Source organism: Muntiacus reevesi, chromosome 22, assembly GCF_963930625.1.
Source record: "Muntiacus reevesi chromosome 22, mMunRee1.1, whole genome shotgun sequence".
Lineage (NCBI taxonomy): Eukaryota > Metazoa > Chordata > Mammalia > Artiodactyla > Cervidae > Muntiacus > Muntiacus reevesi.
This window is the reverse complement of record NC_089270.1, coordinates 45,525,380-45,551,510: the sequence shown is the minus strand read 5'-3', so window position 1 is coordinate 45,551,510 and position 26,131 is coordinate 45,525,380. Positions and strand designations below refer to the sequence as shown.

Below are 26,131 nucleotides of genomic sequence, written 5' to 3'. Positions count from 1 at the left end.
GACTCGCAAAGAGTCGGACATGACTGAGCTACTTCACTTTTCTCCAATGCATGAAAGTGAAAAGTGAAAGTTGAAGTTGCTCAGTCGTATCTGACTCTTATCGACCCCAGGGACTGCAGTCTACTGGGCTCCTCCGTCCATGGGATTTTCCAGGCAAGAGTACTGGGGTGGGGTGCCATTGCCTTCTCTGATATGATAGCTAGATACTTTCAAAATAATAACAGCAATGGGAAAAAATTACCTACTACAATAGTAAATGGATTAAAAAATTAGCTCATACACATAACATTGTTTCATTCTTAGCAAAACCCAAGAGTTGCTTGTATTTATTATCAAAGTTCAGAGACACTGATTTGCCCACTAACACACACTGAGAGGAAGTGACAGAGCCAGGACTTCTGAGTCAGGGTTTCTGCGCTGAGTCTATACTTTTCTGTACACCTCCCTGGATGAAGACAGTCCAAGTTTGCACAGACCTTTAAAATCAGTGTTTTGATTTCATACTCTGAAGAAAGTTCAAATGGTTTTCCTTTGTTTTCTCTTGTGACTGCCATGCAAACACTAACATATATAGAAACCAATATTCTCTTTGAACTTAGCAAGACTGAGGAAGCACAACACTAAATGACACATTTAGGCCATATCAATTTTCTTTTTACAGCTCCCATCCCTGACACCCAAGAGTCAACCCTTGTTATTTTGTGTGAGTAGAAAAGAGGGTTTTTGCTCACCATTTTCCCCAAGAGTACCTATTAAAAAGAAAATAATAGCTGCCGTTGACCATCTTAAATTTTGTTTTGTTTTTCCAATCACAATTTCTCATTGCCCTTTCCATAAAAGGGAAGAATAGAGATGAAAGAAACTGTCAAAAGTAAATTACATTTTTAACATGTAAAAGGAAATGAAAAATTTAAACACAGCACAATTATTGTCAAGAGATACTACTGAAACAAAAAGAATTTAAGTTTGCTACTCCTGTTTTAGAAAGCTAGACAACCAACAGATTTCAATGCCTAGAAAAGATATTTTAATTTCTTTATAGCAATGCAGAAACAAAGAGGATACGTGCACCAAAACAGGACAGAACAACGGAACATCTGTAAGTAGCTACGGGGCTGCCCCGGTGGCTCAGTTGGTAAAGAATCCACCTGCAATGCAGGAGACCCTGGTTCAATTCCTGGGTCGGGAAGATCTGCTGGAGAAGGCATAGGCTGCCCACCCCAGTATTCCTCGGCTTCCCTTGTGGCTCAGCTAGTAAGGAATCCACCTACAATGCGGGAGACCTGGGTTTGAACCCTGGGTTGGGAAGATCCCCCAGAGAAAGGATCTTTACAGATAGATTCAAAAGCACAAGTAGTATCTACAACATCAACCAAATATTAATTCACTGTTCAGAAATGAGCATGCATGGCAGAAACCAATAAATGTAAGCAAGCATAAGTTACAGAATATGATATTCGATGGTTATGGAAATGAACTTGTGTCAGGTTTAGGTCTCATGTTTAAGGACATGGCCTCCAGACTCAGAACGCCTGGGTTCAAGTCCTGGTTCTATCACTTAGGAGTTGGGTGATGATAACATGCTTCATCTCTAGTCAAGTATTGAACTTTACTTTAGAAAGTATTGCTTTCTTGATTCTATCAACAGTCAAGATTAGCAAAATTACAACATTATATGAAAAGGACAATTCTTATGTTGATTAAATGCTTACTTTCAATAACACTTTTAAATCTCATCAACCACAAAATGTGCAGAAGACATAAAATAATTTCTGCCACCCAGTAACAAGTAAGTCAAGACTAAGAGTTGGAATAATGTTAAGTGCAACACTGTGGGCCAAACTAATCTAGTTCCATGATAGGCTAAGCACATCTGGAAGACAATTCAATTCTTCCACTACATACTGGGCATGCCTTGTACCGATACAAGATTGAGTCACCACTGCCTCAACACCATCCTATTACTCCTTATCTTGAGATGTAGGTTAGACATTCTCTTCAGCATCTAAGTGTAAACATAAACCCTACTCCTCAGGACATGTGGCATTTCGACATACTTAATAAGAGGCATATCTATACCGGCCAAGTAAAAGTCTATCTTCAGAAAGCAAGTCCTTTTTGTGTCCACAGAAGTTGGCCAACGCATCCATGTTCCACTGGCAAGTTAACTTATATCAAGTTTAAATAGCACATCTTATCCATTCTATTTAAATTGCACATCCAAAGTTAAATCTAGGTAGGAATGTATACTTTGTATTATAAAACAAGATGTCACATGTACACCCATGGCTGATTCATGTCAATTTATGGCAAGAACCACCACAATATTGTAAAGCAATTAGCCTCCAATTAAAATAAATTAATTATTAAAAAAGATGTCTTGAAAGTTTAAAAATACACTAAAACTTTCATAGATTCTTTTTTTTTACCTTCAACTGCTAAACTTACAAATTTTCCTGATATATAAATACAAATGTACAAAAGTGTTTTTAATCGTGAAATCACATTTATAAGTAAGAAAATGCAATATCCTGAGCAGTCAAAAACAGAGAAACTAATAAAGAATGAAATTCTGGGTCAATAAACACCTTGAGAAAATATCAAATGAACACTCTGACTGCTCGACCTTAACTCCCCAAATAATACAGTAACTCACTAGTGCTGCAGAAAAGCTAGCCAAACCCCCTCACTAAAACATACCAAGCTTGTTGTCTGTTTCTGGAATTATGTGTGTTAAGAATAACGTCCAATTACACTCTCCTAGAGTTCAAATCAACTTTGAATCAAATCACTGTTCTAAGCCTTATACAAACCGTATGAAACCTTTCTAGGTCAATATTCATTTATAACCAAACGCACACATGGAATCACATACAGCGCTGTACCTTAATGAAATGGGAACTCCCACACATTTTGCTTATGAGATTTTACGTTGGCAAGCAGGTTCTGCACTGAGCAAGGAAATGTTTCACTTCTATGGGAACTTCATTCAGTTTCCATCTCATCGGGGTTTCATTTTCCACGACCAGACACAGGAAAGGCCAGCAGCGGGGCAGAAGGGAAACCACATGTGCCAGGACACTCAGGCGGACAGCAGCCCAGCTCACTTCTGAGCAAGCTCCCCACCCAGGGAGGGGACAGGGGAAAGGAGGGAAGGGCGGAAGATACGCTAGTAGCCTACCTCGCTGAGCCTTCCCCAGTGGAGAGGTCTAAACACACCCACACGCACACACGCTCAAGAATGAGTGGCAGCTTGGTCTGTTTTTATAAAGTACTTAAGTTTCACATGTAAGTTCTAATAACTTCTCACACTCAAACAGACTCAGGCTCAATCCATACTACTGGCAGTAAGTTTTACACAAAATATAAATAACATTGGATTTGATGTGAAACAATACAACTGATTATCTCCTTAAGTTGGGCTTCCACAAGTTATATCACAGTTCTTATTAGAAGTGAAAATGGTTAGATTTTATGACTTTTAATTACATATTTTCCCCAAATTAGCACAGCCTACTTCACTGGGATATTTGGGTATTATTTTGGATACTATCAATTAACTCAGATTTAAAATGAAAAATGGAAGTCAAAATATAAAACTATTCTTGAAAAATGTCAATTTTCATCCTATAACATTGTATAATATCTTAGGGAAACAGGTTTGCTTTTTCTAAAGTTTGAAAAGACAATCTCAAAGAGAATACGTCATCAGAGACCCTTTGAATAGGATGCACTATATTTTATTTTTTCTTAAAGATATTACATCTTGTGAGAATTTTGCTGTTTTAACAAGACTTAGGTTCTAAGACTATGAATTCTAAAAAAGCAACTAGAAGGCCACAATTGGAAAAAAAAATTAATGCACTAAAAACTTTTAATCTTAGGATTAGCTGACTAGCATTCATCAGGCCTCATGAAATTCTAAACAACTCCAATGAAGATAGTTACATCCTCTTCCCAAAATGCCTTTATTTTAAAACTTGTTTTCTGTATCAGTGATGTATATGTCCTCTATTTTTGTTAAACACTTACCTGTGATTTTCTGCAGCAAAGGTGACAATTCAGACTCCTCACAAAAGACCTGAGCCAACGCTTTCTTCACTTTTTCTTCACTTTCACCCAGGTCTTTGTCCACTGAGAACTCTCCACTGACAGAATAAATATATAGCAGGAGGACCAGCAGCTCTTCGGGGCTGTAGTCATCATTGGTCCTCTGCTTCAAAGGCTTAATCATGGGCAGCAGCTGATGCAACACAACAGACATTGTCGATTCCCCAATGCTCTGAAATAAACGGGGGGAACAGGACATCCGTCAGTCTGTACAAAGGTGTAGTTTATGCACTACATCAGTCCAAGGATCGCGTGCAAACAAGTCTGTGATGTTCACTGACTAGACGGATTTTTATTTGTTTCTTGTCCTGGAGAGAATACGGCAGGAAATTTGGCATTAGAGCTATTGTTTTTGAAAGATCTAGTTCATCAAAAGGCTGGTCAAGTTGCATACCCTTTTGTATTATCTTACATATTGCTTAAACAAATAAGAGCCCATGTATTCTAAAAATAAAAGTGTAAGTACTTCAGACACTAGAAAATGTAAATATCTGTAAAGTAATATGATTAAAAATAAAAACATGCCAGCACCTATGTATACAAATGAATGCTGACACTCCTCAGAGGAATTACTTTGGATTTTATAGCATATTCTTTTAATATTCTTTAAGTTGGCAAATATGAGTCAGAATTGATTTTTTTTTAATAACAATGAAAAGTCATTTTCTGCTAAATCTGGTCAAAGTGGGTAATGACACTTCAAGATATCTTTGGGTTAGTCTGAAGGTATGGTGATGGACAGGGAGGCCTGGTGTGCTGTTGTCTATGGGGTCACAAAGAATTGGACACGACTGAACGACTGAACTGATTCACCTTTAAACTTAAAAAAAATGTGCTTTTAGATATTTCAATTTCCTGAGTGACATTTAGCAGAGAATTTCAAAATTCCTTCCAAGTGATAATAGCATAGTGGCAACTGAGTGAGTTGCATAATTTCCAGGGCACTGTGCACATTGCTTGTACCGATTCTAAGGTTTTTGGTGAATAGATAAATCCCCAACTCACATGGTGACTTAATTTTACTTATAATCTAAAATAACCCTGTAAAATAAAGTTCAACTATTTGCATTTACATTAAAATCAGGAGCTAAATAATCAGAACTTGCAACTTTCACATGATTCATTTTGAAGCAGTCCCTGAGCATCTACGTTCCAGGTACTACTCTGGGTCTGGGGAATACAGCAGCGAACAAAACAAATCCTCTGTTCTCATAGAGTTTACATTTTAGTGGGGGAAAACAGACAAAAAGCTAAAGAAGTAAAATATATAGCATATTAAATGTTGGCAAGAGCTATGGAGAAAAATAAAGCCGGAATGAAAGATGGGACTTTAGGGTGTGTTTGTTTGTTTATGTAGGTAAATATGCATTATTTTAAAGAGGAAAAGCCATGTTAAGAAGGGAGTGTTGAAGACCTATAGAAACTCTCTCTCTCTTAATGAAGTTGACAGTAAGCAGTTAAATTTGGTTCTTATTGGGATGACTACCCAAAACGAGCTTTTCTAGTCAAGTCATTCCTACACCTGGGAAAATTTGGATATATCATCTCAAGGTTAAAGTTCACAATTAAATTCTTTGGTATATGAGAAACAGCTGTTTTTATTTCCACTAAAAATCTTGGATGTTCACAATGTACCAAACAAAAACAAAATTCAATGGATAAAAGTATAACTGGAAAAGAACAGATTGGAGATTTTACTGTTACATGGTAACAAGACATGGTTTACCAAGTATAAACATACCCCTGTCTCAAAGGACATGGCTGAAAGGTTTGAAGGCATCCTAGGACTGTCCTATAGCCTTGGCAGTCTCTTAAGAGGAACTTTCAAGTGTTTGTTCTTTGCTTTACATGCTGTCAAAAGCAATTTAAAAGAAAGGAGCTGTGTGTTAAAAGAGGGGCTGTGGGGGCTACAGTTTTCGTTTTTTACTTTTTACCCTATCACCAACTCCTGGATGTCATTAAGCAGATTCCTTTATCACTTTATGTCCCACTTCTAAAAAGCAGGTGTACACATCAAATATCTGTCCGGTAGGAGCCCTGTGATTCTCTTCCCAGAGCAAAAAAGACTTTTTTGGAGACAGTTATAAAAAGTAAAATGGGACAGGGTGATCATCATAATGATTTGAAGATTCACTCACTAACATCCAGCCATCATAGCATCATTTTCGAGTTGTTGATCTAAGATATGCCCCTGTGGCTCAGTGGTAAAGAATCTGCCTGCAAGGCAGGAGACATAGAAGAGGTGGGTCTGATCCCTGGCTTGGGAAGATACCCTGCAGGAGGAAATGGCAACCCACTCCAGTATTCTTGCCTGGGAAATCCCATGGACAGAGGAGCCTGGTGGGCTGCAGTCCACAGAGTCACAAAGAGTTGGACATGACTGAGCAACTGAATACACACACGAACACACACACGGGCGCACACACACACACACACACCCTGCCACTGGAGAGCAAAATCCCTCCTCAGTGACCCGGTGGTGGACTTCGGATTGCCTTGGTCATACTTGTGCACACCAACTCTAAAGTGCTTATTAATGTATTCCAAGTAGTTAATAACTAAGTTGAAAACAAAGCCAAGAATACTAATCAGTCTTACAGAGGCATTAGATATGGTGGAAATAAAGAGATTTCATTTCAAAAATCCAGAATCCACTTCTGACTATTCCACTAACTAGTTTCTTAACTTCTTTGGACCTCAGTAAACTTCTTAGGAAGTCTTTATCTCTAAAATGATATGATCTGTCTAGAGGATAACTGAGTTCTTAAGTCATAGTTATGCTAAGATTCCCATTTCTACTTTCTTCTCACTCCTTAAAAAAAAAATTACCAGTGATGGTAGTATAGAGGGAATCATATTCTCATTGTTTGCTACACAACAAAATATAAATACTCAAAATAGAAAAGCTTTACTATAGGAAGAAATGTAGATGCAGAAATATTGCACATACATGTGTAACATGGGCTGATATACACTCATGTATTTAACTCTGTCTACTGAGAAGATTTGGAAGTAGTGACACCCCAGTAGCAATGGGCACCCCAGTGGTCAGATCTTAGTTTCTAATATCACTCTCCAATTATAGGAGTCAGAGATCCTTGGAGAAACAACTGATTCTAGGGCTGGGGCAGGAGAAATACAAGAAGAACCTGGAATATCTTAGAGTGCCACAAAGTAAGGAAATCCTTAGAAAACACACAAATGGGGACACATGAAGAGGACACAAGAGACAACTGGAAGCCCGCCCAGTGGCCAAAGCTTGAACAAGTTGAGCAAGAGAACAGTTAAAGTCGTAGTGGATTATAACCCAAAGTATAAAGTAAATATGCATCACTCCAAACTGATATGAATAAATGACTACATTAATAAATGCAGGAGGAGACACAAACCTTCCTTAACAAAATAATTCCAGATTACTTATCTATGCAGGATACTTCTCCAGGAGGTAGAATTGAATTGCCCTACCTCTTAAGTATGGGCTGAACATAGTGAGTTGCTTCTAAAAAACTATGTATGGGAAAGGGAGGGAGGAGCGACTTTATCCTAGAGGATCGAGGTTAATGTCACCGGTGACGTCATAGTGATATCATGCGTCCCTAACATGATGTGATCAGAGCGGCACTTCATTTTTGCAGTATTCTTCTCCCAAACCCATAAACCCATAACAAGAACATCAGATAGATGCTGAGGGACATTCTACAAAATGTCTGACCAGTACTCCCCCTAAACTGTCAAGGTCATGAAAAATTAGAACAAAAAGAGAAACCATCACACACTAGATGAAACGAAGGAAACATAATGACTAAATGTAACTTGATGTCCTGGATGGGATCCTGGAACAGAAAAGGGACATTAGAGTGAAATCAGACCAAAGTCTGGAGTTGATAATTAAGAGTAATGTACCAATGTTGGTTTCTTAATTTTGACGAATGGTTGTGGATACACAATACTGTAAAGTGAGGGGTATACAGAAATTCTCTGTATTATCTTGGCAATTTTTCTATAAATCTAAAACCATTCTGAAAACATTTATTGGAAAGGGAAGAGGAAGGGGAGAGGGAGGAGGGGGGGAAAGGAAGACAGTAAGAGACAAAGACAGGTACATTCTGATCTTCCTTCTATCAGATTGAAAATTCCAGGAAGACTGATTTCAGCGGAGTATAAGGAAGAGGGCTTCCCAGGTGGTGCTGGTGGTAAAGAACCTGCCTGCCAATGCAGGAGACATAAGAGACACGGGTTCAATCTCTGCGTGAGGAAGATCCCCTGGAGGAGGGCAGGGCAACCCACCCCAGTATTCCTGCCTGGAGAGTCCCATGGACAGAGGAGCCTGGCGGGCCACAGCGTATAGTGTTGCAAAAAGTCAGACACAGCTGAAGTGACTTAGCCCGCCTACCAGACTACAGAGCTACCACCACTACTACTATTCCTGCTACCCCATGGACACCCTTTTTACCCAGCAGAAGTGATTAAGATGCTTGGTAAGGGAGTGAAATACCTTCCAGGAATAAGAAGTCAGTAGTCTCAAAGGAAGGAGCAGCAGCCTACACACACTGGATGTGAAACCAGATTTTGGAACCTAACTGCAAAATCAGTCAAAGGTTAAAGGCAATATAAACATTATTAAATGCTGCCATTAAAAAAGCACATACAGAGTAAACCACAAAGAAAGGGGGGAAATGGATTATTTATAAAGTACCAGGGATTAAATTTCTCACTCATTTTGATATAAATGGGCTTACTAGTGGGAGGTGGAAGACTGGAGCTGTGTCTGGAATGACCAAAAAAAAAAGTTCTTTTTTTAAAATTCTGCAGACTGGGACTTCTGTTATTCTTGAATGAGTCCCCAGTAACTCCATACAAAAGGTCCTCTGTAAAATGTATGTTGTCTTTAGAAAAGCCAAGTTTGGGGCTGAGTTAAGATCCCTCTGCAAAGTCAGTCTCTGCTGGCTAGCTCTGCAGGCATGAGGTGCAAACGAGCCATGTGTGGTGTGGCTATAGAGCAGACCGCTGGTTCCACACCTGCCCCTCTGGGGTGTGAGCCTGAGGACATTCAGGGAAACTCTAAGCCATCTAAACTGTGCTCTGCTGAGAACCCGTCTGCAATTACTCCAACTTCTGCTCAGTTAGGGGGTGCAGGCTCAAGGGATGGTGCCAGTGTGGGGCCTGAGAGAGTACGTAAGGCCCTTCTGACCCCAAATATCATTTGTATTAATGGCCTTTGCCATTTTGGCATTAATACTGGCCACAAGGCTTAAAATTCCCATAACTAAAGCCACTCTGCTTCTTTGGGGGAGGGGACAGGGAAAATGCAGAAGTGTGACTTGGTGTGTGCAAGGATAACTAATGGCTGCCTTCGTGCATTCACCAACAGATATTTCCTGTGTACACACTACATGCCCTACACTGTGCTCCACTCTAGGCGTGCAAGGAGCAAAGCAAGACACAGGCGCTTACAGGAGAGTGAGGACAGGAGTCAACAGTCATGATGCTGCTGCTTAAACAGAGGAATTCATTCACTCCGGAAACAGAGCGCAGAGGAACACCGACCTCTTTGAAGAGGTGGTACCTCAACTGAGTCTTAAACAATCAACACCCAATATCATGGCAGAGCAAAGCGCTGAGAAATGAATGATGGGCTAGGAGCCTTTGTTCATCCCTTCAACAAATACTTAATACACACCAGCGCGTGCCGTCTATGGGGTCGCACAGAGTTGGACACGACTGAAGTGACTTAGCAGCAGCAGCAGTGCATGGTCGGCAAAATAATGCACCTTCCCCAAAAAGACCCACACTCTTGTCCCCAGAACCATACATGCTACATTATATGACAAAAGGGACTTTGCAGATGTGATTAAGGTGATAGACCTTGAGATGAGGATATTAACCTGCATTACCTTGTTGTTCAGTCACTCAGTCCTGTCTAACTCCTTGCGACCCCAAGGACTACAGCACGCCAGGCTTCCCTGTCCTTCACTGTCTCTTGGAGTTTGCTCAAACCCATGTCCACTGAGTCATTGATGCCATCCAACCATCATCAACCCCCTTCTTCTCCTGCCTTCAACCTTTCCCAACACCAGGGTCTTTTCCAATGAGTCAGCTCTTTGCATCAAGTGGCCAAAGTATTATTGGCACTTCACCTTTAGCATCAGTCCTTCCAATGAGTATTCAGGGTTGATTTCCTTTAGGATCGACTGGTTTGATATCCTGGCTGTCCAAGGGACTCTCAAGAGTCCTATCCAGCACCACAGTTCAAAAACATCAACTCTTTGGCACTCAGCCTTCTTTATGGTCCAACTCTCACATCCATACATGACCACTGGAAAAAACCATAGTTTTGACTATACGGGCCTTTGTTGGCAAAGAGATGTTTCTGCTTTTTAATACACTAAGTTTGTAATATCTTTTCTTCCAAGGAACATGCATCTTTTAATTTCATGGCTATTCTGAGGAAAAGCATTTGTGAAGTGTTTGAATCGTAAGCCAAATTAACTCTTTCTCTCATGAATACCATCATTACTTGAAAAAAATTTCAGATAGAGAAATTGTAATTAAAATTTGGGTATTTGACAAACTTCTTCTCAAAAATTAACAAACTGAGCCTGTTTCTTCCAGGAAAACAACTGACATATATATTGCCAATGATAAAATTCTGGCCTTTAAGTTAAAAAAAAAAATCAATTTTTGGAAAACTTGTACCTCTCACTGTCAGATTCTAAGTACTTAAAGACATTTTTGATGAGACCTAGTATGACATTAAAAATGTGATTTTTTTTCTTTGAATTGAATGATGAAATGTGTCAACATTTGAAAAGATTTGCATACCTCAGTGAGTCAATATTTTCCAAATGACCCATGCATGATGTAAGAAAATCAGGCATAGGCAAAAGATTTATCCAAAATGCAGGATAGATGAGTGGATTCTAATGTAAAAGAGTACAGAAAGCTCATTGATATGATTTCCAATCCCATATTACAGCATACCTTTAAGAAATTACTACTTGCAGTGTCAAGGCATGATATCAAAACACAGTATTGCAAACATCTGAAAAGGAAATCAAAATGTTCCTCCCTTTCTTAACTATGTATCTGCATGGAGCTGGATTTTCTTCAAATGCTTCAACCAAAACAACATATGGCAGCATATTGAATGAGGAGGCAAATACAAGAATCCAGCTGTTTTTCTCTTCAGGGAGACATTTAAAAGATTTGCAAAAATATAAACCAATGCCATTCTCATTTTTTCTTTGGTTTGTAAATACTGCCATTTTTCATAAAATATGTTGTTTATGTTAGCTTGTAACAGGTTTGTTATTATTTTTAAAGGAATTGATAAATAAACATTTTAAACTTTTCTCAGTTTTAATTTCTACAATCAGTTCAGTTCAGTTCAGTCACTCAGCCGTGTCTGACTCTTTGCAACCCCATGAACCGCAGCACACCAGGCCTCCCTGTCCATCACCAACTCCTGGAGTCCACCCAAACCCATGTTCATCGAGTCAATGATGACATCTAACCATCTCATCTTCTGTCGTCGCCTTCTCCTCCTGCCCTCAATCTTTCCCCAAATCAGGGTCTTTTCCAATGAGTCAACTCTTCCCATGAGGTGGCCAAAATATTGGAGTTTCAGCTTCAACATCAGTCCTTCCAATGAACACCTAGGGCTGATCTCCTTTAGGATGGACTGGTTGGATCTCCTTGCAGTCCAAGGGACTCTCAAGAGTCTTCTCCAACACCACAGTTCAGGAATCCTTTAGAAGAAATGGAGTAGCCATCAAGGTCAACAAAAGAGTCTGAAATGCAGTAATTGGATGCAGTCTCAAAAACAACAGAATGATCTCTGTTCATTTCCAAGGCAAACCATTCAATATCACAGTAATCCAAGGCTATGCCCTGACCAGTAATGCTGAAGAAGCTGAAGTTGAACAGTTCTATGAAGACCTACAAGACCTTCTAGAACTAACACCCAAAAAAGATGTCCTTTTCATTATATGGGACTGGAATGCAAAAGTAGGAAGTCAAAAAATACCTGGAGTAACAGGCAAATTCAGCCTTGGAGTACAGAAAGAAGCAAGGCAAAGGCTAATAGAGTTCTGCCAAGAGAATGCACTGGTCATAGCAAAACCCTCTTCCAACAACACAAGAGAAGACTCTACACATGGACATCTCCAGATGGTTGACACCGAAATCAGATTGATTATATTCTTTGCAGCCAAAGATGGAGAAGCTCTATACAGTCAGCAAAAACAAGACTGGGAGCTGACTGTGGCTCAGACCATGAACTCCTTATTGCCAAATTCAGACTGAAATTTAAGAAAGTGGAGAAAACCACTAGACCATTCAGGTATGACCTACATCAAATCCCTTACGATTATACAGTGGAAGTGAGAAATAGATTTAAGGGACTAGATCTGATAGACAGAGTCCCTGATGAACTATGGACGGAGGTTCATGACATTGTACAGGAGACAGGAATCAAGACCATCCCCAAGAAAAAGAAATGCAAAACAGCCAAACAGCTGTCTGGGGAGGCCTTACAAATAGCTGTGAAAAGAAGAGAAGCAAAAAGCAAAGGAGAAAAGGAAAGATATTCCCATTGGAATGCAGAGTTCCAAAGAATAGCCAGGAAAGATAAGAAAGCCTTCCTCAGTGATCAGTGCAAAGAAACAGAGGAAAACAATAGAATGGGAAAGACTAGAGATCTCTTCAAGAAAATTAGAGATACCAAGGGAACATTTCATTTCTACTATAGTGAAAATTAATATCTACTGGTTTAAAGATGTCACATCTAAAAAAAATTTTTATTATTTTGTGTGCTCTTTTCCCCTTCTCATTTACCATTGATCCCTTAAATCAGAGCTTCTCAATTATGTGGATGTGGCTTACCTGGGGCTTTTGTTAAATACAGATGTGAATTCACTAGGTTTGGGGACAGGGCTTGAAGATTCTGCATATCTAATAAGTTGTCAGGTGATAACAATGCTGCTGGCCAGTGGACCACATTTTGAGTGGCATCTGGACTGGACTACTCAACAATTTCTAGACTGCAGGGTATATGGGAAATAAACAATCCTGTTTGAGCCACTGTATTTGTGAATTCCTTTGATATCTCACCTTAATCAGAATACTAATATAACTCATAAATCTACATCTTCAGCCAAATTTCTCTCCTTCGCTCCCAATCTACACAGCCAACAAATGAACTTCTCATATATCTCATTAGCAAATTTAATTCAACTTGTCTAAAACTGAAATGGAGATTTTTACCCCAGATTCTGTTCTGCAGTCTGTACAGTCTACACCCATACTGACTGTGTGGTACCACTGCTATTCCAGTGGAACAAGACTGAAATTCAGAGTCTACTTGTGTTTTCCTTGCCCCTGCCACATCAAATCAGCCACCAAGGCCTGATGATGTTATATATGCATCTCCTCTGTTCCTTCCTCTACCACCTATGTTGCAACAACTAATACCTCTACTCATGACTTCTCTCATTGTGAACCAAAAGTTTTATTTTATATCCTTCGAGATATTTCATGGTTTCCATTGTCTTCAAGATAAAGCTTTTACATGCTACACACAATTCTTTTGCCTCTGTGGCTCTAACTGACCATTCAGCCTTATCCATCATGAACCCTTTTCTTCCAGGCTACACTTTTTTAGTTTAGCTGAACTACTTGCATTTGCCTCTGTGCTTCTGTACAGGCTTATATTGCTGTCCAGGGTGGCTTCCCCCCCCCGCCCCCACAATCTCTGGGGAATCACAATCCCCTGTCTCTGGTCTCACAATTATCTCTCCTGATTTTCCCTGTTTTAAGTGTACCTACTCTATAATCCCTGAGAAGCCTCTATTTTCCTCTACTATGGTTCTTATCACCTTGAACTTCATAATTGTTTATTCATATCTAGCTCCCTTCTAAGACTGAAAAATTCTTCATGGCGAGAAACATATCTTATTCCTAATGGTATCTCCAGCATCTAGCTCGGTCCTTTAAATAAAGGATCAAAAGTACACTCATCTCTAAAGTGAAGTAGCTGACACTGGAAAAAGAGAAACAAACCTCTACAAAAATATTTTTACTATAGATTATTTCATTTAATCCTCCTGATTACCCTATAACATGGGCATTGTTATTTCAGAGGAAGAAATTAAGGTTGAGAAAGATGACTTGTCAAGGACATCAGTTGGTGAATAGTTGAGCTGGGATTCACGTAAGACTGTCTTTCTCTAAAACCGAGATCTGATCCATTACACATTTCCTCTCTAGAGCTTCCCAGTCAGAGAAAAATCTGAGTTTTTGAGGGAAGGGGATTTCAGACCCTTGAAACAGGCTCTGAAGCCAGGATTCTGACTGGGACAAATCACCAAGGGAACCCAGTAAGTGAGATAAATCGCACAAAGAAAAGCAGCCGTACTGCCTGCAGCCAAGCCCAGTGCTCAGAGCAGGCAGCTGGGGTGAGTCAGCACAGGGAAGTGTAACCTCCCTGCTGCCTCCAGAGTCTCCAGGGAGACCCCAAAGGACTCTAGAGAGTGGCCAAGGTCCTCACCTGCTTGTGCATCACCCACCATCCCTGCCATTCCCGTCGGGACCCCAACACCACACAGGAAGGGGGCTGGGTATCCCCAGAAGAGTCTGCATGTGACCTGGGGGCCACCCAGGCCCACCTGTCTCCACGGGCCTGCAGGCGAGGGCCAGCTAAGTGCTCCCAGTGCAGGTACCAGGATTGGCCGACCACCCTGGCCCGATGAAGGCAGCTGGGCAGGCCCCAGGCCTCAGCCAGCCTCTGGCCCTAGAAAAGCCAGTCTGTCTCCTAGAGCTGCTGCACCAAATGATGACACATTCAGTGGCTTAAAACAACTCCATCTATTCTCTCCGGGTTCTGGAGGCCAGGAGTCCCGAGATCAGTGGGCTGGTTGCCTCTGGAGGTTCCAGAGGGCAATCCCTTGGCCTTCCAGCCCCTCCTGTCCCTTCTAGCTAGCAGAGCTCCCAGGCCCATGCAGCCTCTCTCCCAAACCTGTCCCTGCCCCCGGCCCCGGGGCCTCTTGTTTCCTGGCAGACGTCTCCAGTTGCTCCCCCAGCAGACTGATGCTCCCTGAGGGCGGGTCCACAGGGAAGTGCTCCACCACCCCAGTGCTGGTTTAGGGTGCTCCCGCCCCGATGTGCTCAGCCCAGCCTTGGCAAAGCCTGTCTGTCTTCCCAGGCCTCGGCCGTGCTAGCCACTCAAGTAAATTAATGTTCCCGTCACCACTGACTCAGAGATGAGAACGCAGAAGACCCTGCCAATGGCTGCCCACCCCTGGCCCACCCCAGAGCAGCCTTTCCCCTGGTGGGGACAGTGCCATGAGCCAAAGGAGCAGCCAGCCGACCACAGTGAGGCTGCCTTGGTGTCCTTCCTAATAGAGTTTGGGGGCTTGGCGATCTTGCTCCAGCTCTTCGAGGAGGGCGGGGACCCCCACCTCATCTCACCAAAGAGGAAACCCAGGCTGGCACCCACCCTAGGGAGGGAAGCTTCAGCTCAGACTCCAGGCCTGGGAGGACCTGGAGGACTCACCATGGCTCCTCATATTAGAACAGCCCAGGGGAACTCAGGGACCCCATGGTCCAGGAGCCTGTCCCCCCGAGCCAAGGGAACCTCAGAAACCCTGTGGTCCAGGAGCCAGACCACACAGAGAACTCAGGAGAGCAGCAGACGGAAAGTCCTCAGCCCTGGACGGTCCCTGGGCACCTTGGCCCCTGGGCGGGCCTGGGTCTGCAGCCCTTCTTGAGCTAGGCGGTGGTGAGCCAGCCAAAGCGGAGAGCAGACTGCTGAACAGTCTTCCCTGTTAAGCAGCAGGGAAGGCGGGACAGGGAAAGCAGAGGGCAGGGAGGTGTGGTCGAGGTCAGACATCACCGACAAATAGAGCAGTGGATAAACCGGGAGAGGAGCGGCCTGAAGACAGGAGCGATGCTATCGGGGTTGCTGAAATGTTAATTACAGACCTCTCCACTGCTCCCAGATCAGAGGGTGCCCTTTATCTGCCAGTTGCCTCACCTCTGCTCTTCCCAGGCAAGCCTTGCCAGGAGAGGGTACAGGGTGGGGACCGCTTCCTAGTTCACAGAGAGCAAACAGGCACTAGTATACATGTGGGCTCTCCTCGTAGCTTAGATGATCAGGAAAGAAAGAAAAAAAAAAAAAAAGAAAGAAAAGCAGCCGTAGACCAACTCAGCACGTCAGAGATCTATGGACTTGCAGCTCTTTAGAGCCCCCCAGTAAGGCAGATGATTGGCCCCAGAAGCTCATTCAAGGTTAAAAACCTCTGATGGAAGGATATGCAGTTGCGTTCACAATGCTAAGAAAGAATTTTTCATTCAGAGTGTTTCCACGCCGTATTTACCCCCCATCCCTAACCCCAAGGGACAGCTGGCTGAGGCTTAGGTCAGCCAATGCCATGCGGCGGTGGCCTCCAGTTCTGTGTAGCTGTCAACCCAGTGTGTCCGTTACAAACACCATAATTTTCTATGTATATCTACAACTACATAAAAAAAAAAAGGATGGGACACACTGAGGAATATGCACAAAAAGGAATCAGACCCCAAAGTCATCAAAGAGGGTGGAAATGGTCTCCAGGAGCAGCTGATTTAAAGATGACAGACTGGGCCCATGTGTGGGCTTCAGAGGAGAAGCAGCAGAAGAAAGTGGTAGATCAGTGGTGTAGAAGCTGTTTACACAGGCTCAATTCCCTTAGCAAGAGAAGTGGGAAGAGGGTAAGACACAAGGCGGATAAGGGCAAAGATCATCCAGGACCATATAGCCCATTGTGAGAACCTTTGCTTTTCTTCTGAGATAAGTGAGCTTTTGAACAGAGGAATGGTATGATCTGTTTTACAAGGCTCGGTAACGCGAGGGATAAATTGAGAGATTGGGGTTGACGTAAACACACTACTATGTATAACACAGATACCTAATGAGGACCTACTGTATAGCACAAGAAACTCTACTCAACACCCCGTAATGTCCTACGTGGGAAAAGAATCTAAAAAGAGTGCATATATGTATATTGATTCATGTATTTATACTTCTCTGTACGAATACAATATTGTAAATCAACTATTGAAAAGGCTATTCTATCATTTACAATAGCCAAGACGTGGAAGCCACCTAAATGTCCAGCAACAGAAGAATGGATGAAGATGTGGTGCATATGTACAAAGGAATACTACTCAGCCATCAAAAAGAATGAAATCATGCCATTTGTAGCAACATGGATGGACCCAGAGACTGTCATACTGAGCGAAATAAGTCACACAGAGATATCATGTGACATCCTTTATATGTGAAATCTAAAAAGAAATGATACAAATGAACTTACTTAGAAACAGACTCACAGACTTAGAGAATGAACTTACAGCTGCCACAGGGAAGGATGGGGGGAAGGAACAGTTAGGGAGTTTGGGATGGACATGTATACACTGTTATATTTTAAATGGATAACCAACCAGAACCTACTGCATAGCACATGGAACTCTGCTCAAGGTTAAGTGGCAGCCTGGATGGGAGGGGGTTTAGGGGAGGATGGATACATGTAATGTATGGTTGAGTCCCTTCTCTGTTCACTGAAACTATCAGAACATTGTTTGTTAATCGGTTATATCACAATATAGAATAAAAACATAAACAAATATTTTAAAAAGGTTATTGCTCAGGCTCTGATGAACAGAAAAGACTTCAGAGGAGCAAGGGAAGCAAAGAGACAGGTAGGAAACAATCTCAATAATCCCAGTAAGAAAAAATGGGTCTTGGACTGAGATAGACACATTGGAGGTGATGTGAATTAGTTACATTTGGAAACATTCTGAAGCTAAAGCTGGCATAGTTTGCTAATGGATTGAATATGAAGTATGAGAGAAACAGAAGAATCTAGAATTATTGCAAGGGTTTTGAATGGAAGTTCAGAGTAGGAGGATATGGTTCAAAGTAGAGAACAGAGAAGGCAGAACTGGAGTGATATGTAAGCATAGGACAGAAACAAATATTTCAGAAAGGCGGGATGTCTGAGCTTAGGACTGGGAAAGAGACAAAAATGAATGGAAGGATTCCGGAGTGAGCAAAATACTATCATAGACAAGAAATTTGGAAGAAGGTATCAAGAAGACATAATAAAATAAGCAGATGTAATGGAGCAGTGAGAGGCTGATCTCAAAGTATGAAAGCGTTTCCTAAAATTTATCCCCCTTGGAACTTACTGGCCCTCTGCGTCTGCAGAGCACATGGTTCTCGGGTATGGGAAATGGTGAACTCCTCAGGGGAGGTGCAGACAGATTCCACAAACTTTCTCTCCTACTGAAAATGCTCAGGAGAGAAAACGTGTGCGAGAGTCAGACAATGAAATAGTACACAGCAATGAGAATGACCTCCAATTTCATAAACAACAATACAGATGAATCTCACAAATAAAACATTGAATGAAAGAATCTGTAACAAAGAACATACTATACAATCCCACTTATGTAAAATATAAAAGCCAGGGAAAACTATCTATGTTTTTAAAATTCCCTACCCCTTGAAAGGAGGGAGCAAAAACAGGGAGGAAGAAAAAGCAGGACTTCCAGAGTTGCTGCTCATATTTTATTTCTTGACCTAGGTGCTGAGTACACAGATGTTTTCAGTTAGTAAAAATTCATTGAGCTGTACTTTCCTACAGTATTATATTTTACTTCAATAAAAACTCTTTAAAATGCCATTATACCAGGCCACATTTCCTGCATCCTGGGAAGAACAGAGCTATCTACTTAGAGTTCTTATTACAAATTAGCATTTACCCAAAGCCAGAGCAGGACCATATAAGAAGCTTATAGGAGTTATCAAATTATCTCATTTGACTACTCTTAACTTCGGCTACCAGTAAAGGCCTTCATTTCAGAGAGGCTGGAAAGAACAACTTTTAAAGGCTGTTCGTTTTAAAACACACATATGTTTTAGGGGAGATAGAACTTTTTTTGTAATTTTTCCCCCCATCTCTTGAGAAATGATGTTACCTCAAACAGAACTGCCAAGTTTAAGAGGCCCTTTTCTGCACACGGGCCAGCTGGGCCGTCAGCTCCGTGAAAGGAGGGACAAGCGGGTCCTTCAGAGAGCAGAACGGAACGCCGCAGGGAGCGGGGACCAGCGTCCAGCGAGAGCGCCAGCTGCTTGTCTCTATCTGGCCACCTTCTATGATTTAAGGGCCTTCTGTGCCACGCTAGCATCAGTCAATCACGATTGAGCAGCATCTAAAAAATCAGAGTTTTTAAAAGGCAACTATCCGTGACCTAAATTTCCTGCTGGTTCTGTTGGCCCCAGGTAAGACCAGTTTGTCTGACATCAGGGGAGCCAGTAAAAATAATAAAAACAGGTCAGCCTCTGGCTTTCTAAAGCCTGTATAAAAATACTCACACTCCTCCAGCTTGCGTTCTCAGTAAATCTCCTCCTTAATAACAAAATGTCCCATAGGATGCATACATTAACTAAAAACCAAGGTTGCCCCTCTCTGCGTGCTTGTTTTTTAATCTAGCTAAGCAACAATTTCACAACTAGCAGGCAACTGAAATGAAGTCATTTTGCTGACTCCAGAAAAGGAGTTACATTTTGGCAAATTAAAGGATATATGAGAAGATGGAAATATAAATTGTAGCTATCTTAATGGAGAATGTGATACTGCACTTCCCAGTCTGTGAGAGAATTTGAATTCCAGGATCCACAGAGCAAAGCAAAGACTACTGAATGGGGAGGAGGAAGAAAAATGCAGTGGAGGCTCCAGTAAAAAAAAGCCAGCAGAAAGGCTGTCTGTGAAACCAGAACAGTTATCCTAAGTATTAGTTCAAAAGGTTCTGTATCACTTGACGGGAAGTAAGAAAGAAAAGGCGCTGCAAGTCCTTAAGCCCCCTTAGAAAAATAACCAGCAACAGGGAAACTCTGCTCAGTAACAGAACGCGTCCTCATATCCACGACCTGCCTGCGGAGACCCATGAGCTGGGTGGAGCCGGGACAAGGCAGCAGAGCTGCTTCTCCCAAAAGCACCCCGGCTGGAATCTCAGCAGGCTGCGACATCTTATTCAGAAGAAACTCTGGAATACTCTCTGCTCCAGAAGAGAATTTTGGACAGACTCCAGAAGACACCTGGGTGCCGGACGGGGCACCCAGAGGCACCGAGGCGAAGGCGGCCAGCTGGACTTGAGTGGTCTCCCCGTCCCTGCTGTGACTGTGCTCCGCCCTTTCCCCAGCGCATACACAGAACTCGCTGACTTCCTCCTACACCAGTGAATGGGCCATTCTTCCTCTAAGAAATGAATGACTGGATGGCTGGACTCCTGTGTTTTAAAACAAGAGAAGAGAGACAGAATCTAAAAGTGAGACGGCTATTCCATGATAAAATTTCTGGTTCATTGGTAGCTGGGCAGCAACCACATGTCACAGAAAGTCTTTCTAGAGCTCCTCAAAGTCACATTTTACAGAAATTAACTAAAGCATACTTACTATCTTTTTCCTACTCTATGCAATCTTTTGTATAGATTCAGAATGTAAACATCTCATTTCCTTAAAGAGACAGTATGTAGGGGATGCAATTTAAGTTTCACTCTACCACTGAAAAGGCATTTAACGTCTCTAGGCTTCAAGGTCTCAGTAAAAAGGACAATAATACCACATCCCTCACCTCATACTTTTAGCTTAGACTCAGACTTTCAAGGAATATCCGTGAAATGAGCACTTTATAAACTATAAAGCATTACTACATTTATTACTACTTTACCACTTTCTTCACTGAAGCCATGCTTCTGTTCAGACAGAGATCTGGTGTCCCAGAAGTATTTACGCGCCCCAAAGACTCAGCTACACACTGCCCTCCAGCGCCTGGACTTGGCCCCTTGCTGAGGGGACTGGCTGGGCCACTGCTCCATGGCCTCATCTCCCCATCACCAATGCCCTCAGACTTTCTGGGCACAACTTGACTTGGCTCTCTCATCCCCACCAAGTGGAGGCCACGTCAGCAACACGTCCACATCCAATCCAACAAGTCCTGTGGAGGCTGCGACCTCCCTCGTGGCCAGAACCTAAAAGAGAAGACCACCTGAAAGAAAGAGCAGTTAACACTCCTTATAATAAACTTGGGGCTTCGCTGATGGCTCAGTGATAAAGAATCCGCCTGCCAATGCAGGAGACACAGGAAATACAGCTTCAATCCCTGGGTCGGGAATATCCCCTGGAGAAGGAAATGGAAACCTGTTCCAGTATTCTTGCCAGGATAATCCCATGGACTGAAGAGCCTGGCAGGCTACAGTCCATGGGGTCACAAAGAGTCGGACACGACCAAGTGATTGAGCATGCACACATAATAAACTTGAAGACCAATGAAAGGCAGGGGAACTGGAAAGAACTGGCGTAGATTCTTAACCTAGCTCCTCCCCTGCAAACAATTTCAAGTACCAAGAGTGCCACATACAGCTACCAGCAGCTGTTTCTAGGGAGGCAATGGCCAGCTCAGCCTTCTTATATCTGCTTTACTTCCTTCCTTGACTCACTTCCCTTTCTCCCTCACTCTTTTGCTGTTCTGGGATTCTACCTCCTTCCCCTTTAAAGCATCTTCATATATATATTGCCTCTGAGTCTGTTTCCTAGAAAAACAAGACAAAAGATAATTAAAGAGGCCACAAAGGTGAATTAGGCAAACTAGGGGCTTGATATTGCTCAACTATATGAGAGAAGGAAAAAGAGAGAGAGAGAAAGAAAGTGTGTGTACGTTGTGGTCATAAGTGTATACTTATACAATTTTTGGAAAAGTCCTTGAGGAAAGGGGAACTCTGCTTGTGTTTATGCAATCAGTGAAAAATAAACACTAACCAGTGTGATGAAGAAAAGGATCTATTGTTACTTTAAGGCTGATGGAGCTTTAGTCTGGGGAAGGTTTGGAATGCAGTGAAATCTGCACTCCTTGCACTGACCCGTACAACCCTCCAGAACCAGGCCTGCCACACTTCCCACTTTTACCTAGTACCCTGGTCTCCCCAGCTTCTCCTCCCTCTTTCCTTTAGTCTGCTCTGCACAGGCTGGTTACCACCCTTCAGTTCTGCCTTTCCTCCAGGCTGTCCCCATAATGGCGCCTTCGCACTTGCTCCCTCTGCTTGGAACGCTCTTTTCTAGTTTTTCCCAGGGTGGAAATTCAGTGATCGGTGAAAAGGCTGTCTCATCATCCAGGTTTCAGCTCAGTTGTCCACTCCTCAGAGCTCTTCTCTGCCGTCTAAGGCAGCCTGCCTTCTATCCCACTGCTAGTCCTAATCACTCTTTAAGTCATTCTCTTATCTTCATAGCCTTTATTACCATCTGAAATTTTTTTAAATTAATTGCAAAGGTAGTCAGTATATATTTGTGGGGTATATAAATAAACTCCCTTACTTTGACCTTTCAGGAGTCACATCTGTGAACATTTTGAATAGAAAACTTGGTTGGGTAAGTGCTGTGAATTACATGTTACATAAGGAAATAACTGATTATTTTGAACCTGCCCTGCCCAATACAGTAGAAATTAATCACATTAACTGGTAAATTTTTGACATGCAGTTAAGTCCAAATTGAGCTGTATTGTATATATATATATACACTATTTTATTATATATACTATATTTTGAAGACTTAGAGTAGAAATGTAATAAATCTCATTAATAATTTTTTATTTTATCTTACTGAGATAATATTTTTTAATATATTTGGTTAAATAAAATACATTTTTTAATATCATTATACCCGTTTCCTTTTATCTTGTAATGTGGCTACTAAAGATTTGAAATTATACATGTGGCTTATGCTGTATCTCACATTATATTTCTGAGATAGTGCTGCTCTAGAGTCTAACACTTCCATCACCCTCCAAATGCAAAACTAGCACCAGGTACTCAAAATTTACTGAGTTATATAGTATATCTTCACATTTAATTTTAATGCCTAAAAGTGAGATCTTTATTCTACTGGTGAGAAAGCTAAGATTTAGAAATGGAGTAAACTGCCCTGAATAAAAAATCAAGCACACGGACTACCTGGACCACAAAATGATGGATTCTCAGAGATGCCAAGATCCAATCCCTAGAACCTATGACTATGTTACCTTACTTAGCAAAATAATTTTTAGATGGGGAGATTACCCTGGATTATTCATACAGACCCAATGTAATCACAAGGGCTCTACAGTAAAAAGCAAAAGAGTCAAAGTTAGAGAAAAAATATGTGCAGAAGCAAAGGTTGGAGTAATGTACTTTGAAGGAGTAAGGGGCCATGAGCCAAGGAAAGCAGGCAGCCTCTAGATGCTGGAAAGGCAGGGCAATGTTTTCTTTCCTGGAGCCTTCAGGAAGAATACAGTTCTGTCAACACCTTAACTTTAGCTCTGGAAGACCAATTTCAAATTCTCACCTCCAGAACTTTCAGATAATACATTTGTGCCGTTTTAAGCCACTAACTGTGTGCTAGTTTGCTACAGTAATAGGAAACTACCACAGAAGACAATTACTAATGTAGAGTCAGGCATTTGGAACCTGGTGACCATTCTGGATTGCAGCCATGGTCCAGGGCTAGCAGTTAGGAAATAACAATAATGATCATTATTATGATTTTCAGATATGAATTCACAGTTGAACTCTGTATTCTGCTGTTGCTGGATGAAGTAGTGTACAGACGTCAAGTGTACGCAATTGACTGATGGTATTGTAAAGTTCAACTATGTCCTTCCTGATTTCCTGCCTGCTGGATCTGTCACTTCTGAGAGGGGTGTTGAACTCTTCAACTAGGATAGAAATTCATTCATTTCTCCTTGCAGTTCTTGCCTCATAAAGCTTAACACTCTTTTCAGGTACATATGTGTGAAGAATTATGTTTTCTTAGAGAATAGATCTCCTATCATTATATAATGACTTACACCTGATAAATTTTCTACCTCTGAATTCTGCCCTGTCTGAAATTAATATAGCTACCTGTGACAGTGACAGTCACTAAGTCGTGTCCAACTTCTTGTGACCCCAAGGACTATAGCTCTCCAGGCTCCTCTGTCCATACGAGAATACTGGAGTGGGTTGCCATGCCCTTCTCCAGGGGAATCTTCTGGACCCAGGGATCAAACCTGGGTCTCCTGCACTATAGGCAAATTCTTTACCATCTAAGCCACCAAGGAAACCCATAGCTACCTGTAGTTTCTTTTAATTAGTGTTAGCATATGTATTTTTCTCCAACCATTGACTTTTAATCTACATGGGTCTTTACATTTAAAGTGGGTTTCTTATAAACATATAGTTGGGTTATATTTTTTTAAATCTACTTTTACAATCTCTTTTAACTGGTGCATTTAGACCATTGACATTTAAAGTGATTACTGATAAGGCTGGATTAATATTTACCATATTCATCACTGTTGTCTACTTGTTGCCTTTATCTTTGTTCTTATCTTCGCCTTCCGATCTGTTTTTGCTTTTGTGCTTTTAACTGAGCATTTTCTATGACTCAGTTTTCTTTCCTTTTCTAGCATATCAGTTAAGGGCCTTTTTTAAAGAAAGTGGTTGCCCTAGAGTTTGTGATATATTGATACAATTGCAACTAATCCAGGTCTACTTTCAAAGATCATTACATCACATCACAGGTAGTGTGAGTACCTTATAATAATAAAGTAACCCTAATACCTTTTGCGTCCATTCCTTGTACCACTGTCGTCACTCATTTCACATATACCCAGGTGTGTGAGTGTGTGTGTGTATCATACGCATATATATGATATATGGATAAGTGTACTAGTTTAACATATTGTTGCTACTAGTATCTTGAACTGTTATCTATTAGATCAATTAAGAAAAATAAATTCGTTTGGAGATACAAAAGACTCTGAATAGCCAAAGAAATCTTGAGAAAGAAAAACAGGAATCAGGTTCCCTGACTTCAGACTATACTACAAAGCTACAGTCATTAAAACAGTATGGTACTCGATCCATTCATCCCACCCTCTCCTCCCTCACCCTATGTCCACAAATCTATTCTCTATGTCTGTGTAGCATGAAAACATATACACTATCATATGTAAAATAGAGAGCCAGTGGGAATTTGGTGCATGACACAGGGAGTTCAAACCAGGGCTCTGTGACAACCTAGAGGGGTGGGACGGGGTGGGAGGTAGGGGGGAGGATCAAGAGGAAGGGGACATACGTATACCTATGGCTTATTCATGGTCATGTATGGCAGAAACCAACACAATATTGTAAAGCAATTATCCTTCAATTATAAATCAATTTTTAAAAAATGGATTGGTACTGGCACAAAATCAGAAATACAGATTGATAGAACCAGATAGAGAGCCCAAAATATACCCACACACCTATGGTCAATTAACTGTGACAAAGGAGTCATGACTATACAATGGAGAAAAGACAGTCTCTTCAATAAGTGGTACCAGGAAAACTGGACAGCCACAAGTAAAAAAACTGAAATTAGAACATTTTTTAACACTATACATGAAAATAAACTCAAAATGGATTAAAGATCTAAATGTAAGACCATACAGAGGAAACATAAGACCAAACTCTTAAAGGAAAACATAGGTAGAACACTCTTTGATACTGGAGAAGGAAATGGCAACCCACTCCAGTATTCTTGCCTGGAGAATCCCAAGGATGGAGGAACCTGATAGGCTACAGTCCACAGGGTCGCGAAGAGTCGGACATGACTGAGTGACTTCACTTTCACTTTCACTCTTTGATATGAATTATAGCAATATCTTTTTCAATTTATTCTCCTAGAGTAATGGACATAAAAACAAAAATAAACAGATGGGACCTAATTAAACTCCAGAATGATTATTGCACAGCAAAGAAGACCATTAAAAAAAAAAAAAGCTGAAAAGAAAATCCACAGGATGGGAGGAAATATTTGCAAACAATGAGACTGACAAGGGATTAATCTCCAAAATATACAAACATCTCATGAAGCTCAATATCAAAAAAACAGCCAATTCAACCAAAAATTAGGCTAACAATGTCAACC

General features: G+C 41.4%; 1 protein-coding gene across 2 annotated transcripts in view; it reads right to left on the bottom strand.

Annotated features, from left to right (window-relative positions):
- The window catches only part of SCFD2 (sec1 family domain containing 2), a 390,385-nt gene that overhangs the window by 229,278 nt on the left and 134,976 nt on the right, over nucleotides 1–26,131 (bottom strand). For both annotated transcript variants that reach the window (XM_065914499.1, XM_065914500.1), the window contains exon 5: nucleotides 4,033–4,282. In XM_065914499.1, coding sequence (XP_065770571.1) covers nucleotides 4,033–4,282 — 250 coding nt within the window. The remainder of the gene's footprint in view (nucleotides 1–4,032; nucleotides 4,283–26,131) is intronic.